Source organism: Trachypithecus francoisi, unplaced genomic scaffold (genome assembly GCF_009764315.1).
Source record: "Trachypithecus francoisi isolate TF-2019V2 unplaced genomic scaffold, Tfra_2.0 Lachesis_group21, whole genome shotgun sequence".
Taxonomy (NCBI): Eukaryota; Metazoa; Chordata; class Mammalia; order Primates; family Cercopithecidae; genus Trachypithecus; species Trachypithecus francoisi.
The window spans coordinates 32,390,952-32,404,976 of record NW_022681467.1 but is presented as its reverse complement, the minus strand read 5'-3'; the positions used below and the strand labels follow the sequence as shown (position 1 = coordinate 32,404,976).

At 51.3% G+C, this 14,025-nt stretch overlaps 1 protein-coding gene and 1 long non-coding RNA gene across 2 annotated transcripts in view; one reads left to right on the top strand and one right to left on the bottom strand.

The window, feature by feature from the left end:
* SOGA1 (suppressor of glucose, autophagy associated 1) overlaps nt 1-8,009 on the top strand; it is an 84,790-nt gene extending 76,781 nt beyond the window's left edge. The window contains exon 15 of the mRNA XM_033186335.1: nt 967-8,009. Within this exon, the coding sequence (XP_033042226.1) occupies nt 967-1,119 (153 nt within the window). The 3' untranslated portion in view covers nt 1,120-8,009. The remainder of the gene's footprint in view (nt 1-966) is intronic.
* On the bottom strand, nt 7,355-13,998 carry LOC117068738. The gene is made up of 3 exons (XR_004431222.1): nt 13,914-13,998; nt 12,753-12,905; nt 7,355-10,805 (listed from the first exon to the last, which is right to left on the bottom strand). It is a non-coding gene; the product is annotated as an uncharacterized LOC117068738 (long non-coding RNA).
* Between the last annotated feature and the right edge of the window lie 27 nt (nt 13,999-14,025).

Below are 14,025 nucleotides of genomic sequence, written 5' to 3'. Positions count from 1 at the left end.
CCCAGCAGCAGCACTTTTGATCATTATTTCTGTTTATTGGTAATAGTAAAAAATTAGAAACTACCCAAATGTACATCAAAAGTGAATTTGGGCCAGGCACAGTGGCTCATGCCTGCAATCCCACCACTTTGGGAGGCCGAGGTGGGCAGATCACTAGAGGTTTGAGACCAGCCTGACCAACATGCTGAAGTCCCATCTCTACTAAAAATATAAAAATTAGCTAGACGTGGTGGCACACGCTTGTAATCTCAGCTACTTGGGAGGCTGAGGTGCAAGAATCACATGAACCCGGGAGGTGGAGGTTGTAGTGAGTCAAGATTGTGCCACTGCATTCCAGCCTGGGCAACAGAGCAAGAGTCTGTCCAAAAAATAAAAAAATTTAAAAAGTGAATTGGGTACATAAATCAGTTATTTCTATCTGGTGAAATGGTATAGAGACACTAAAAAAGAAGGAGATCGGCCAGGCATGGTGGCTCATGCCTTTGGGAGGCATGAGCACCCAAAGGTGCTAATTCCAGCAGTTTGGGAGGCTGAGGCAGGAGGATCGTTTGAGCCCAGGAGTTCAACACCAGCCTGAGCAACATAGTGAGACCCTGTCTCAAACGAAAAAAAAGTGATAAAAAGGAAGGAAATCTAGACATACCTAGTGACAGAAAAGTGTTCATGTTTTACAGTTGCAAAATAAGATGTCATTTTGGTAAATGTATGTTGAGAATCTCTTTGGTGTACAGGACCATGGACAGTGTCCACTGTCCTCTCTGTATAGCCTAGAATATATTATAGTGAATATCCATTACTGCTCTAATGGGAGAAGAACAATAGAAAGAAAAAATTGGTCCAGTGAGGAGCTTCAGCCCTTGGGAACTGGTTTATGGCTGAGTCTCAGTTCCTTGCCTGGCTCACCACCCAGCGCACGGTGGCCCATATCTCCTGGCTCCTCTTGACTTCCTGCCTCCCTCTTCCTAGGATGCTGTTTGTGACTGTAGCACCCAGTCTCTCACCTCCTGCTTCGCCCGTTCGTCCCGCTCTGCCATCCGCCACTCTCCTTCCAAGTGCAGGCTGCACCCTTCAGAGTCCAGCTGGGGTGGGGAGGAGAGGGCACTGCCCCCCAGCGAGTGACCGAGCAGCCAAATTCCCCGCCTCAACCAGCCAAGCCCCTGGATAGCAGAAGGGAACCAGCGGAGACGAGACGAGGTGAGGCGAGGGGCTGTGTCCTCAGCATTGCCTGGCCCTAGAGGGACAGCAGCGATGCCACTGCCAGAATGCAGCTTTCACATCAAGGTAAAGCCGGGTCTCCTGCTGGCCCCTGGGTGGTTAGCTCCCGACTTCCCAGGGGAAGGCAGTGAGTGGGAGAGAGACCAAAACTGGGCTTCCCAAGCATCCACTGAGAGATCCGTCAAGAGCCGATCCCTGGGTCTTAAGAGAGAGCCTTGCCTGGTTCTACCCATGCCTCCTTCTTGGAAGAGCCCAAGAAGGATACATGTCTGGCCATGCCTTTGGGGAAAAGGAGTCAGAGAGATGTTTCCTGCTGACCATCCACCCCTTCATTTGGGAGGAGACACTGCTGAGAAGAACAGGCTTTGCTCTAGGGCTCCATGTTGGGTTCCTGGTGGAGCACTGCTGGGCATCACAACCATCACCTCCTCTCCACCACCTCCTCCTCCCAGCTCCACTGCTCTAGATTGCTGGGACACTAGGGGGCATGATAGGGCGGTAGCCAGGGCCAAGTATCTGCTTGGAGTCCTGGAGCCCTGGATCTCCCTGCCCATAGCCTGGATGCAGCAAGAGCTGGGAGGCAAAGTGGAAATGTGCAGGGCTCAGGGTTGGGAAGTGATTGCAATTGCCTTCCTTGCCAAAGTGACTTGGGACCCCAACATTCCCAGCAGACCCTTTGAGGACAGAAATAGGTAGAGTCAGTCTCAAGACCTGGTGCATAGATAAATGCCTGAATACACTGCCTTGATCTCGATCTCAGAGGCCTCTCCCTAGCACCCTAAGAGGGGGGAGGCACAACATCTCCACTGTGTTTACATCCTGCAGCTGGTGGGGGGCAAAGATATTCCCAGTAAGAGATTCTTGGTTGGCCAGGTCAGGCCCAGGAGAACACCGAGAGGCCAGAGCCCAGGACACAGCAGTAGACTGGGGCCTGGAAACACATATCTTGCCTAGATTGTTTATTTGAATTTTTCATACTATAAATATTTAAGGTGATTTACTTTATTTTAATAATTTAATTTACCCCAAAGTCCTTAAGGTAATTTATTGGAGGTTGAAACATGCATTCTTGCCACTGGGACAACATGGGGCTTCTAACGGCATGGACAGGCACGGGGTCCCCCGGGTGGACAAGGCAGCTTGGCAGCCGGGTTTGGAGACCTGGTCTCCTGGTCAGTTTTGGAGGGCCCCTCAACAGAGCTGGAGCCCTGTACCCCAACAGTGCTGGCCATGTGGCCTCAGAACACTACGTATTACTCAATGCCTGGTACTTGGCCAACCCCAGCTGTCAGTCTGTAAATACTCACTGACTAGGTGGAGGGCTGAATGGCCATCATCACCACTCCCCAGACATTCTCCATGGCCTGTCTCATTTCCCTCCCTCCCTCTGACACCTTTCTTCATGAGTCGAATGTGGATTACTAAGGCTCTATCAAGAGCGTGGAGATCCCTCCAAGTTTCCCAAATGAGAACTCGCAGGAAAACAGGACTGAACTTTGATAATGTTGTTTATCGCAGCTTTGCACATAAACCTGAGTGTCTCCCAGCCTGCCTCGGTTCTCACCAGCCTGTCAGCCTTTTCACCAGCCTCTCTCCTTAGCCTTATGGCCTTTCACGGCTCTTCTCCCTGCCCCAGCTCTGCTGCCTGCCCTTTCTCATGTCCTCCGTGAGCTGCCTGAGCTATTGGTTGGATTTCAACGTGGCTCATTGCAGCATGTTGGGGAGTGCCTCCCATGGCCTCCCCTTGGTGCCGGTGAACCCCTTTTGGTTGCACACATGCTCCCCCGACACACATAGACATGCAGCCTTCCTGTAACTGACTGGGGACCCAGAGTGGAAACACCAGGATGGATCGGCTTGTCTGCAGAATTGCCCATCAGGAAGACCAAAAGCCAGTAGCTTTGCTGATTTGCCCCCAGGACTCTGGAGGCGCCCATGCACTCCCACCTCCACCTGCCAGTTCCCAGACCCATCCATTCGGGATCACCTGGACCAGTTACCCCAAGTCCTGCATTTCCCTTCCCTGCAGGCTGAACACCAGGGTCATGCCAGTCCCGCCAGCCACCTTCTCCATGCCCCAGTGACTTCTGTGGGCAGAGCAGGCAGCCAGTGGAGCTGTGGGCCAGTTCCACTCTGGGATGCTGCTGCTCTCACCCATGAGGTCAGGGGCGCCCGCCAAGGTTATCTCCAGGTGAGGGGATTCACATCAGGCCACATGTCACCAGAGGCCTTCTGCCACCTCCCAGAGCGACAGAGAGCCAGGGAGGCTGCATACCCAGCCTCGGGGAGAAATCCCCGTGGGACATGAGCCCCAAGACCTATGGACCACTCAGCCTTACCATCATACTATCCAAGATTGTCCTTGCCATCTTCGTTGTCTCAGCCAGACCTTGGTTTTCCGTAAAGCCCCAATTTCTACTTCCTGCATGCCACTGTGCAAGGCCACTCATTACTGTTCCTGCAGAAGCCTCCGGACGTGGGGCTGGATGGGGTTGAAAACGTTACATGTAAATATTGGTTTGGTTCGGTTTTTAGCATTTTACTTGGTAACTGGTTGTGTTTTCTTTTTTGGGGTGGGGGGATTGGTTTGTAAAAACTCTCTACTCTTTTGGAATGTAATTTCTAAGTTTGTTTCTTTCTTCAAATGCCTTTTAAGTCTTGGTAACATTCCCAAAGCAGAAAACTGCCTGACCCACAGTGGGGATTCCCTGGAGAACTGGGGTCCCAAGAAGGAATGCTGCCCTTCTCGAACCCTTTCTCCCCCTTCCTCCTGCCTCTCTGCCTTTTACTGCTAGCCCCTTTCTTCTCCTCCTTTATCCTTCTTTCTCTTTTCCCCATCTCCACTCTCTCTTCAACCAAAGTCCCAAGGAACCCTCGGGTCCCAATCCCCCATAGACCACTTGGCTTGGGTCCATGGGGTTGGCACCAGTTGGTTGCGGGAAATGGGGGACCAGTTGGCATGATTGGCCCTAAACTGGGAAACCTCATGTTTCATATGTCTGACCTCTTTCCAGAGCCAAATCAGCCCCTTTCGGAATGATGACTTCATTGGAATGCAAATCAAGTCATTTTGGTGCATCAGTGGCTCTTAGACCTGCATGCACGAGACATCAGAATCCAATTCCCTGACCCTGTGCCAGCCCTTTCCCCCAGTTTATTTCCCACCAAAGGCTGACCTTAGGAGGTCTTGCTTTCTATGAACTCAAGATGGATCCCACCTGTAGGCGTCCCCAGGGGCACTGTTCTACAAGTTGGCTTCCGATGTGACAAGGCCAAGGGCTCAAGGACCTGACTCTCTTACACCCTGTGCTGACATGATTCCATCACGTCCACCCACATGCACTTTTATGGTTTCATCATCCAGCCTCTTCTCCTCTGGCCCACCCAGTGTCCAGGCTCTTTCTCCCTCTCCCCTCCTCTCTAGAATGTCCCCTGCTTCTAGCCTCACCAGACCCCCCAAGCTCCCACTACTTCTTCCTTAATAATAGTAATAATAATGGTCATCATCATCCCCTACACATCCCACCTAAAGCACTTTACTATTTAGAAAACGTGTCCCTTGGCTGGGCACGGTGGCTCACTCCTGTAATCCCAGCTCTTTGGGAGACTGAGGCATGCGGATCACTTGAGGTCAGGAGTTCAAGGCCAGCCTGGCTAACGTGTTGAAACCCTGTCCCTACTAAAAATACAAAAAATGAGCTGAGTGTGGTGGTGCACACCTGTAATCCCAGCTACTCGGGAGGCTGAGGTGGGAGAATCGCTTGAGTCCAGGAGACAGGTTGCGGGAGCAGAGATCACGCCACTGCACTGCAGCCTGGACGACAGAGTGAGACCCTGTCTCAAAAAAGAAATAGTTTCCCACCCCACATCTCCTTCAGACCTCTCAGGGACAACTTGTGGAGGCAGCCTTGGCAGGACATGGGTTAGTGCACCCATTTTGCAGATGAGGAAACTGAGGCACAGTTCTCATACCAGAGCACAAGAAGTCACACTGAGTTTAGATGAGAACTCAGTCCAACTCTGTCCTGTTTGCTGTGCAAATCCACTGCCCTATTGGGGGCTTTTTGTGGGTCCAGAATATGCTGCTGGCCAACCCAGGCATAAAACAAGTCCATTGCAGATCACTGAGCCTGTGTATGCCAGAGGGTGATCTGAGGTCCCCATTCAGCAGAATTCTCTGAGGGCATATTCAGAATGCAGATTCCTGGGCCCCACCTTGAATCTGCATGCTTAACAAACTCTCCTCGGGTTGGGGGTGGGCGCAGCGGTCACACCTGTAATCCCAGCACTTTCGGAGGCCGAGGCGGGTGATCACTTGAGCTCAGGGGTTCGAGACCAGCCTGGCCAACATGGTGAAACCCTGTCTCTACTAAAAATATAAAAATTAGCCAAGTGTGGTGGCACATGCCTGTAATCCTAGCTATTCAGGAGACTGAGGCAGGAGAATCACTTGAACCCCGGGGGGAGCAGAGCTTGCAGTGAGCCGAGATTGTGCCATTGTATTCTAGCCTGGGCAACAGAACAAGTCTTGTCTCAAAAAAGAAAGCCCTCCCAGGGGGATCCTAGGCACTATTGGCCACACCATTGGTGTTCTTGGCCCTGATTATTAGGCTATCTTTCTTTTTTATGTTTTTTTAAATTTAGTTTTTATTTTATTTATTTATTTATTATTTATTATTATTATTACTATTATTATTATTTTAGAGACAGGGGGTCTCCCTATGTTGCCCAGGCTGGTTTCAAACTCCTGGGCTCAAGTGATCTGCCCTTCTTAGCCTCCCAAAGTGCTGGGGTTCCAGGCATCAGCCACCGTGCCAGGTCATCTTCCTTTTCTTTTTCTTTTTTTTTTTTTTTTTTTTTTTTTTTGAGACAGAGTCTTGCTCTGTCGCTCAGGCTGTAGTATAGTGGCGCCATCTCGGCTCAGCGCAGCCTCCACCTCCCTGGTTCAAGCAGTTCTCCTGCCTCAGCCTCCCAAGTAACTGGTATTACAGGTGCGTGCCACCATGCCTGACTAATTTTTGTACTTTTAGTAGAGACAGGGTTTCACCATGTTGGCCAGGCTGGTCTTGAACTCCTGACCTCAGGTGATCCACCCACCTCGGCCTCCCAAAGTACTGGGATTATAGGCATGAGCCACCACCTCCAGCCTCATCTTCCTTTTAACCAATAAACATGATGCCGTATCTTAAAAAGAGCACTAAGCCCTGAGCAGGGACTTAAGGGATCGAGTCCCCAACCAAACTGATTTTATTACTCAGGATTTTCAAAAAGGATTAGAGGCTATTTACAGTAGTCAGAGGGGTTCAATAAAATAAAAATAGGAAGTAAAAAAAAAAAGACAAATTATTATCTAAATCTAACTGGTATAATTCCCATAACCATGCAATTAAATTTTATTCTTGAGTTTCCTGGCAGCCATGGTAAAAAGAGAAACATATCAAGATTTATAATTTTCATCATCCAGTTATGGGAAGCAAGCATGTTTGCCCCAGGAGATGAACTATTCTATTAATTTATAGCATGTATCCTTTCATCAAGGGCCACTGAGCCAGTTGGTGAGTCAACGGGTGAACCTAAGATGCAAGGATGTTTTCCAGGTGACTATTTAAAAAAATAAATAATCCACTGATGTGAATGACCTTGGCAAGATCATGTGGCTAATCTATACCTCAGTTTTCCCATCTATAAAGTGAGGATAACGTCCCACCCCATGTAACTGTAGTGAGGACCAACTGCAACACTGTGCCTGTGAGTCCCCTTGGAAAAGTGTAAGGTTCTACACACATGGAAAGTGGTCTGACCACACTTAGTGTCCCCAGCCCAGCCTTTCAGTGCCCTGGCCCTGGGGTGGGGGACAATACCCTCCTTACCCTGTTCACTAGTCTTCATGAATAGCAAGGAGGCCATAACGTAATTTGGTCTAAACCCCTTCCTTTCTTAAAAAATTATGGCAAAATATGCATAACATTAAATTTACCATTTTAAAGATTTCTAAGTGGCTTAAGGTACATTCACAACGTGTAACCGCCACCTCCAGAACTTTTTCATCATCCCAAACTGAAACTCTGTACCCACTAAACAATAACTCCCCATTCCCCCTGTCCCCAGCCCCTGGTAACCTCTATTCTCCTTTTTTTTTCCTCTGTGGATTAGTCTATTCTAGGTATCTCTTTTAAGTAGAATCATACAGTATTTGTCCTTTTGTGTCCAGCCCCCTCATTTTTTGAGATGAGGAATCAGGTCCAGAGAAGGCAGTGGCTCACCCAAGGTCACACAGCAAACCACAGGCAGAGCCAAGACCAGAACCCAGGTTTCCTGACTCCCAACAGGTCTTGCATTCCCAGTAGTGAATGAGACACTGCTTTGACTTTCTGTAATCTTGGTTTAGCCCCTTCCTCTCTCTGGGCTCAGTCTGTTTCCTACCACTTACTCATTCTTTCTTTATCATCTCCCTCCAAAGCCTCTTGTCCTCCTGCCTCCTCTTCTCCTTGGCTGGTTCCTGCCAGCAGATGGAGTGGCCCTGGCCCATGCCAGATTTTCCTCTTCTGGGCCCGGGGCTCACTGTAGTATTCAGCCCTCAGTCCTCCCAGGATGTTCTTCCCAGCACTGCTCCCTCCTGCGGATTTTCCTGTAACCTCAGTAACTCCCTTCCCGTCCCCCTGCTTCCTACCAGCGAAGCCTTCCTGTCTCGTCTGTGGTTTCCCAGCTCTGATATTTGCTCTCAAATGTGGTGGTGTCCTGGTTGTGTTGTTTATTTTGTGTTTTCTCACACCAAAAAAAAAAAAAAAAAAAAAGCCTCCTCCTCCGATGCATCAGGAGGCACCAGCCCTGCCAGGCCTTCTCATTGGGCTCACCCCTCCCCAGCAACCCCTGAGTCCCACCCTTGAGCCACGCTGTCTTCTCTGTAAGCAGCCTGCCAGCAGCAGCCCCAGCACTTTGCAGTGGGCGTGTGTGTGGTGGTGGGCGGGGGGCTTGGATCCCTCCTTTTTCCTCCTCTGCCCTGCCCAGTCCCAGATGGCCTTGGTTGTAAAGCAGGTGCTGCCTGACAGGTTCTTCTCTTCCTGTCTCTGGTCATCGATCCATCTCTTTGTCCATTCAGTATCCAACCATCCTCTCCATTCTCCTCTGGACCTCACCACTCTCAGAGCTGCTTGTCCTGGCAGAATCTACAGTTCACCCCGACTCTACCCCTTACCCCTCCCAACCCAACAGTATTTGCAGTTTGCAAAATCCACAGACCCAAGGTCCTAAGGGGAGTGAGGACATGATGCTGGTCTCCGGCTCAGGGCTTCTCTCCACTGCCAGCCCTGCTGCTCCTTCCTCACCCTCCTTGGAGCCTCCTCTGCTGCTTGTCTATCCCAATGGCCCTGCTCCCCTCCCTTCTTGCCCTTCACCAGCTTTCTGGACACCATGCCCTGAGAAAGGGACCTTTAGTTTTCTCTAAACATCTTTGAAGGGCTGAAGCAGTCAGGGCCGGCTGCCTTGTCACTATTTGGAAGCTACTCAAACCATTCCCAAGAAGAGGGGCCTCAGCTGGCAATCTGGAAACCTGGCCCAGGTCTGGGCAGGTGTCTTGACTTCTCCTACCCTCCCAGTCTTGTGATCCTGTGATGAGCACCAGGATGGTCCTGTGGGCCCTAGAGCACCCCTCCTGCTGTAGGGTCCTGCAACCCCATCCTTTCTCTACTGGGCCCTGGTATCCTGGCTCCTCTCAGCTCTGCCACTGATCTCTGTGCCTTAGTTTACTTCTCTGCACGGGGGACTCACCCCAAGACCATTTCCAGCAGCTTCCCAGGTGATGTCATGCCCCAAGGCTGGGCTTTGCCAGCTGTGACCCAGCTCCTTAGTGCTGCCCAGGAGGCACCAGGTTGCTGAGAATGAGGTGACTGCGGGCACCATTCTTAGCCAGTGGTTCTTGTATTGCATTCCAGCAGCAGGGATATCACCTGGGAACTTGATAGAAGTGCAAATTATTGGCCCCACCCAAGACTCACTGAATTAGAGCTTATGGAGTGGGGCCCTACAAGCTGGGGTTTTAAGGAGCCCTCCAGATTATTCTGACATGCATAAGAATATGCCAACTGCTGATCTGGGCTAGCCATTAGTATAGCCTGGGGAGGGACTGGGACTGGCTAGGCCAAGAACAGGTGGAAAACACCAGCCTCATCTGGACTATCTGGACTCCTGAGATTGGAAATCACCACCAACAAAAACCAACCCCATAGTCGCTCCTCTCGGAAGAGGAAGAGAAGTTGGAGGGCCTGGAGAAAGCATACATCATTTCTTTCCCTGCTCCTGCACTTGTCTTGGTTTTACAAAAGGCTGTGTGGATGGTGCCAGCCAGGGAGGGTGTGGGAGTCCTGGGGAGGCAGGAGGCAGAAGACCCTGACTGTTTATCCCTTGGGAACCTCACCATAGGCCAGATAGCCCCTCTTCAAATGGAAAGAAATCTTAACTCCACAAGGAAAGAATCCAAAATCCCCAGTTCCTCCTCTTCCCAACCCCAGGGATACCTTGTAGACAGTGCCAAAAAACAGCTCCAACCGCCAGCAGCTGGGAAGAGAGCCAGAAGCTGCCCTTCCTCCTCATCCTGGCCCCTCCCCAGCCCCCGCCAATACTGTGAACCCCCTTCCCACTCAGCCTGGTTTCCTGGTGAGGGTCCTGCAGTTGTGGGCCCTGGGGGACCCCCAGGGCAAGGCCCATGGGAGGGAAGGGACCAAGGGCATCCTTGGGCCAACTGTCCACCTCTCTTGTCCACTGTTCTCTCCTTTCCACTTCTGTCTTCAAAAGGCTCCTTCCCAGGATGGATCGGGTGCTAGGACAACTGCAGTCCAATCCACCAGCTCTCCCTGCCCCTGTGTCTTATTTCAGACATGAGAATAACTGTACAGTGTAAACTTATAAAGCGTTTTTAATGGTTGTAGATTGGAAATAAAGTATGTCATATGAACAGTTGCTGTGGACTTGGCCTCCTCTCTGATTTTTCTAATGAGGTGGGTGGGGGCCCCAGCGGATTTGAAACCTAACTTTTCCCCACTCCCAGCTGCCTGGGAAGTGGGGAGCCCAGGGAGTGCCACAGCCAGCTGGCTGGCTTGAAGTCACTTGGGAGGGGCCACCAGGTGTTCTGGCTGCTGCCTGCTGATACTTCAGCGTCTCCCACACAGTGTGATGTGAACACTGAGAAACAAATGCAGTCTTCAGAAAGAAGAAAAATAGAATTGAACCACAAAAGACTTTTAACAGTTTTATGCAAAAAAAGATACTTTTAGATGTGTGTCAATTGTGTGTTGAAATGTAATTAATTATTCCGAAACATTTCTTATACCCCACAGATGCTATGGGTCAGGAATTTGGGAGCTGGGTAGTTCTGATTCAAGGTCTCAGGAGGTTGCAGTCAGTTGTCAGTCAGGCTACAGTCATTTGAATGCCTGATGGACTGGAAGATCCATTTGCAAAGTAGCTGCTTCTCATGGCTGGCAAGACAATGCTGGCTGTTTGCAGGAGGCCTCAGTTCCTCATCACGTGGACCTCTGTAGGACTGCTTGCATGCCTTCACAACATGGCGGCTAGCTTCCCCCACAGCATGTGATCTGTGAGAGAGCAGGGAGGAAGTCATAATGTCTTTTATAGCTAACCCTTGAAAGTCACAGACTAGGCCGGGCGCAGTGGCTCACGCCCTGTAATCCCAGCACTTTGGGAGGCCGAGGCGGGCAGATCACCTGAGGTCGGGAGTTCGAGACCAGCCTGACCGACATGGAGAAACCCCGTCTCTACTAAAAATACAAAATTAGCTGGCTGTGGTGGGGCATGCCTGTAATCCCAGCTACTTGGGAGGCTGAGGCAGATAATCTCTTGAACCCGGGAGGTAGAGGTTGCTATGAACCAAGATCGTACCACTGTACTCTAGCCTGGGCAACAAGAGCGAAACTCCGTCTCAAAAAAAAAAAAGAAAAAGTCACAGACTATAATGTCTGCAATATCTAATTGGTTATATAGACCAGCATTCTTCAGCGTGGGAGGGGACTACGCAATGGCATGAACACCAGGAAACAGGGATCATTGGGGGCCATCTTAGAAGCTGGCTATATGATACTTTCATGTATCCCTTTTATGAGGGGCTAATAACAGCCAGGCATGTGCTGGGTATTGAGGATACAATGGATGGGCCTGGAAGATATGAAATCAAATGTCAATGGCAGGGGGAGCCCAGGGTGCTCAGCCAGCCCAGAGGAAACAAGAAAGGCTTCACGGAGGAAAGGACATCTGAATGACACCTAAAATTGAGATGTTGACCAGATGAAGGCCATGGTGGTGTGTTGTAGGCAGGAGACTGAGGGGAAGTGGTTCCAGGGAGAGGGAATAGCATGCGTGAAAGCCTCGTAGAGGCCGGGCGCGGTGGCTCAAGCCTGTAATCCCAGCACTTTGGGAGGCCGAGACAGGTGGATCACAAGGTCAGGAGATAGAGACCATCCTGGCTAACACGGTGAAACCCCGTCTCTACAAAAAAATACAAAAAACTGGCTGGGCGAGGTGGCGGCGCCTGTAGTCCCAGCTACTCGGGGGCTGAGGCAGGAGAATGGCGTGAACCTGGGAGGCGGAGCTTGCAGTGAGCTGAGATCCGGCCACTGCACTCCAGCCTGGGCGACAGAGCAAGACTCCGTCTCAAAAAAAAAAAAAAAAAAAGCCTCATAGAAAGAGAGCAGAGCAGAACTGGGGAACTGAAAGAAGAGGCTGGGTCAGATCACACAGTGCCTTTTTTCTTTTTCCTTATTTTTTTTGAGCTGGAGTCTTGCTCTGTTGCCCAGACTGGAGTACAGTGGCATGATCTCAGCTCACTGCAACCCCGGCCTCCTAGGTTCAAGTGATTCCCCTGCTTTGGCCTCTCAAGTAATTTGGATTACGGTGCATACCACCATGCCCAGCTAATTTTTGTGTTTTTAGTAGAGATGGGGTTTTGCTATGTTGGCCAGGCTGCTCTCGAACTCCTGACCTCAAGTGATCTGCAGGCCTCAGCCTCCCAAACTGCTGGGATTAGAGGCATGAGCCACCACACCCAGCCTAATGACACAGTGCCTTACAGGAGAAAAAAAAAAAAAAATGTGTGCCTGCTGTGGACAGGAGGGAGCCATGCAACAACTCAAAGCAGGGAAATGATGTAGAAGATGTATTGGGTCTGGATTCCATGAAATCATTTTCTCACTGTGCCCCAGGATGGCCAGCCCTAGCTGGGAAGGAACACTGAGTTCTCTTCCTGGCACATTGACAGAGAGGAGTTTAAGAGGCAGGCAAACATAAAAGGAACTGGGTACCTCTCAACCCCAGAAAGTGATATTCAGGGAGCCAAGGGCAAATCTCTGCTTTCAGAATGGCTGCTGCAGCCAGCAGGCTGGAACCACAGGGTGGAAATTTCAGGCAGGCAGATTTTTGTCTCCCACCAGAAAACTTTTCCAAGGACCACAACTGCTATGGAAGGATGACCACAGTCAGCTCCAGCTGCCTCTCTCCAACCCCTCTTTTGGACTTCACGGGCTACTTACAATTCAATATTTGGAAGTTTCCCTGTGAAAGAAAGGACTGTGCACATCCAAGGGGACATTTTGTTTGCGTCATGCTGAGTGCTGAGGAAGCAGCCAGCTCTCTGGAACCTCCTAGGCCAGCATGGGATAGTGGAGCAGGCATAGGTTGGGCTCCTGGGAGCACAGAAAGGACAGCTGGTTTTCAGCCTAAGGCCAGAAAGAAGGCTTGGAGAGAAATCAATCATTCCTTAGCTGAGGCTTAAAATTGGAGGATGTGGCCGGGCACGGTGGCTCATGCCTGTAATCCCAGCACTTTGGGAGGCCGAGGTGGGTGGATCACGTGAGGTCAGGAGTTCGCGACCAGCCTGGCCAACATGGCAAAACCCGGTTTCTACTAAAAATACAAAAATTAGCCAGGCATGGTGGTGGGCGCCTGTAATCCCAGCTACTCGGCAGGCTGAGGCGGGAGAATCGCTTGAACCCGAACCCGGGAGGCGGAGGTTGCAGGAAGCCAAGATCGCGCCACTGCACTCCAGCCTGGGCGGCAGAGTGAGACTCCGTCTCAAAATACTAAAAAAATTGGAGGATGTCGCCAGGAAAAGCAGGAAAAGCCTTCCCAGGCAGAGGGAAGAGCGCCTGGGAATACAGCGCCTCAAAGGGCATCTGATGCCCTGTCCCCGTCGTGCCCCTAGGCCCAGACCGACCCGCCGCACCCACGGGCCCCGACCGTGGACACTGCAACCACGAGGGGGCGCTGCGACCTCCTCCCGGGTGAAATGAAACCCGAGGGCAGGCCCCCCCTCCACCAAGCAAGTAAAGCAAGCCGTTTGAGGGGGTGGCCTGGAAATGAGAGAGAAAAAGTCCTAGAGCAGGAGTGGGATAGACTGTGAGGCAAACTGAGCTCAGAGCTCCAGTCCCCCCTGGGGAGAGTCACGGTCCACATTTTGGGAGTTAAGGAGATAAAGGGAGTGGGAACCAGAGCCTAGCGACGGGGACAGGCCATCAGATGCCTTTTGAGGCGCTGCATTCCTCCGGCAAGAATCTCTCCGGGCCTCTGTTTCCCCCATCTTAGACGGGCTCTGGGGCCGTCGGGCGCAAAAGGACACGATAGTGTGGCGGGTTCCACAAAGGGACTCCCCGGGCGGGGTATTGGAGAGAGGTGGTGACGTAGCCGGACAGGACCTAAAGGACTTGGACCAGAGGAGCGGAGCTGGCAGGAGAGTTGGACGGCGGTGTACGCATGCGCATCCTCAGAGGCAGGTGTTCTGCGCGCGCGTGGCCGAGAAGCTGACGG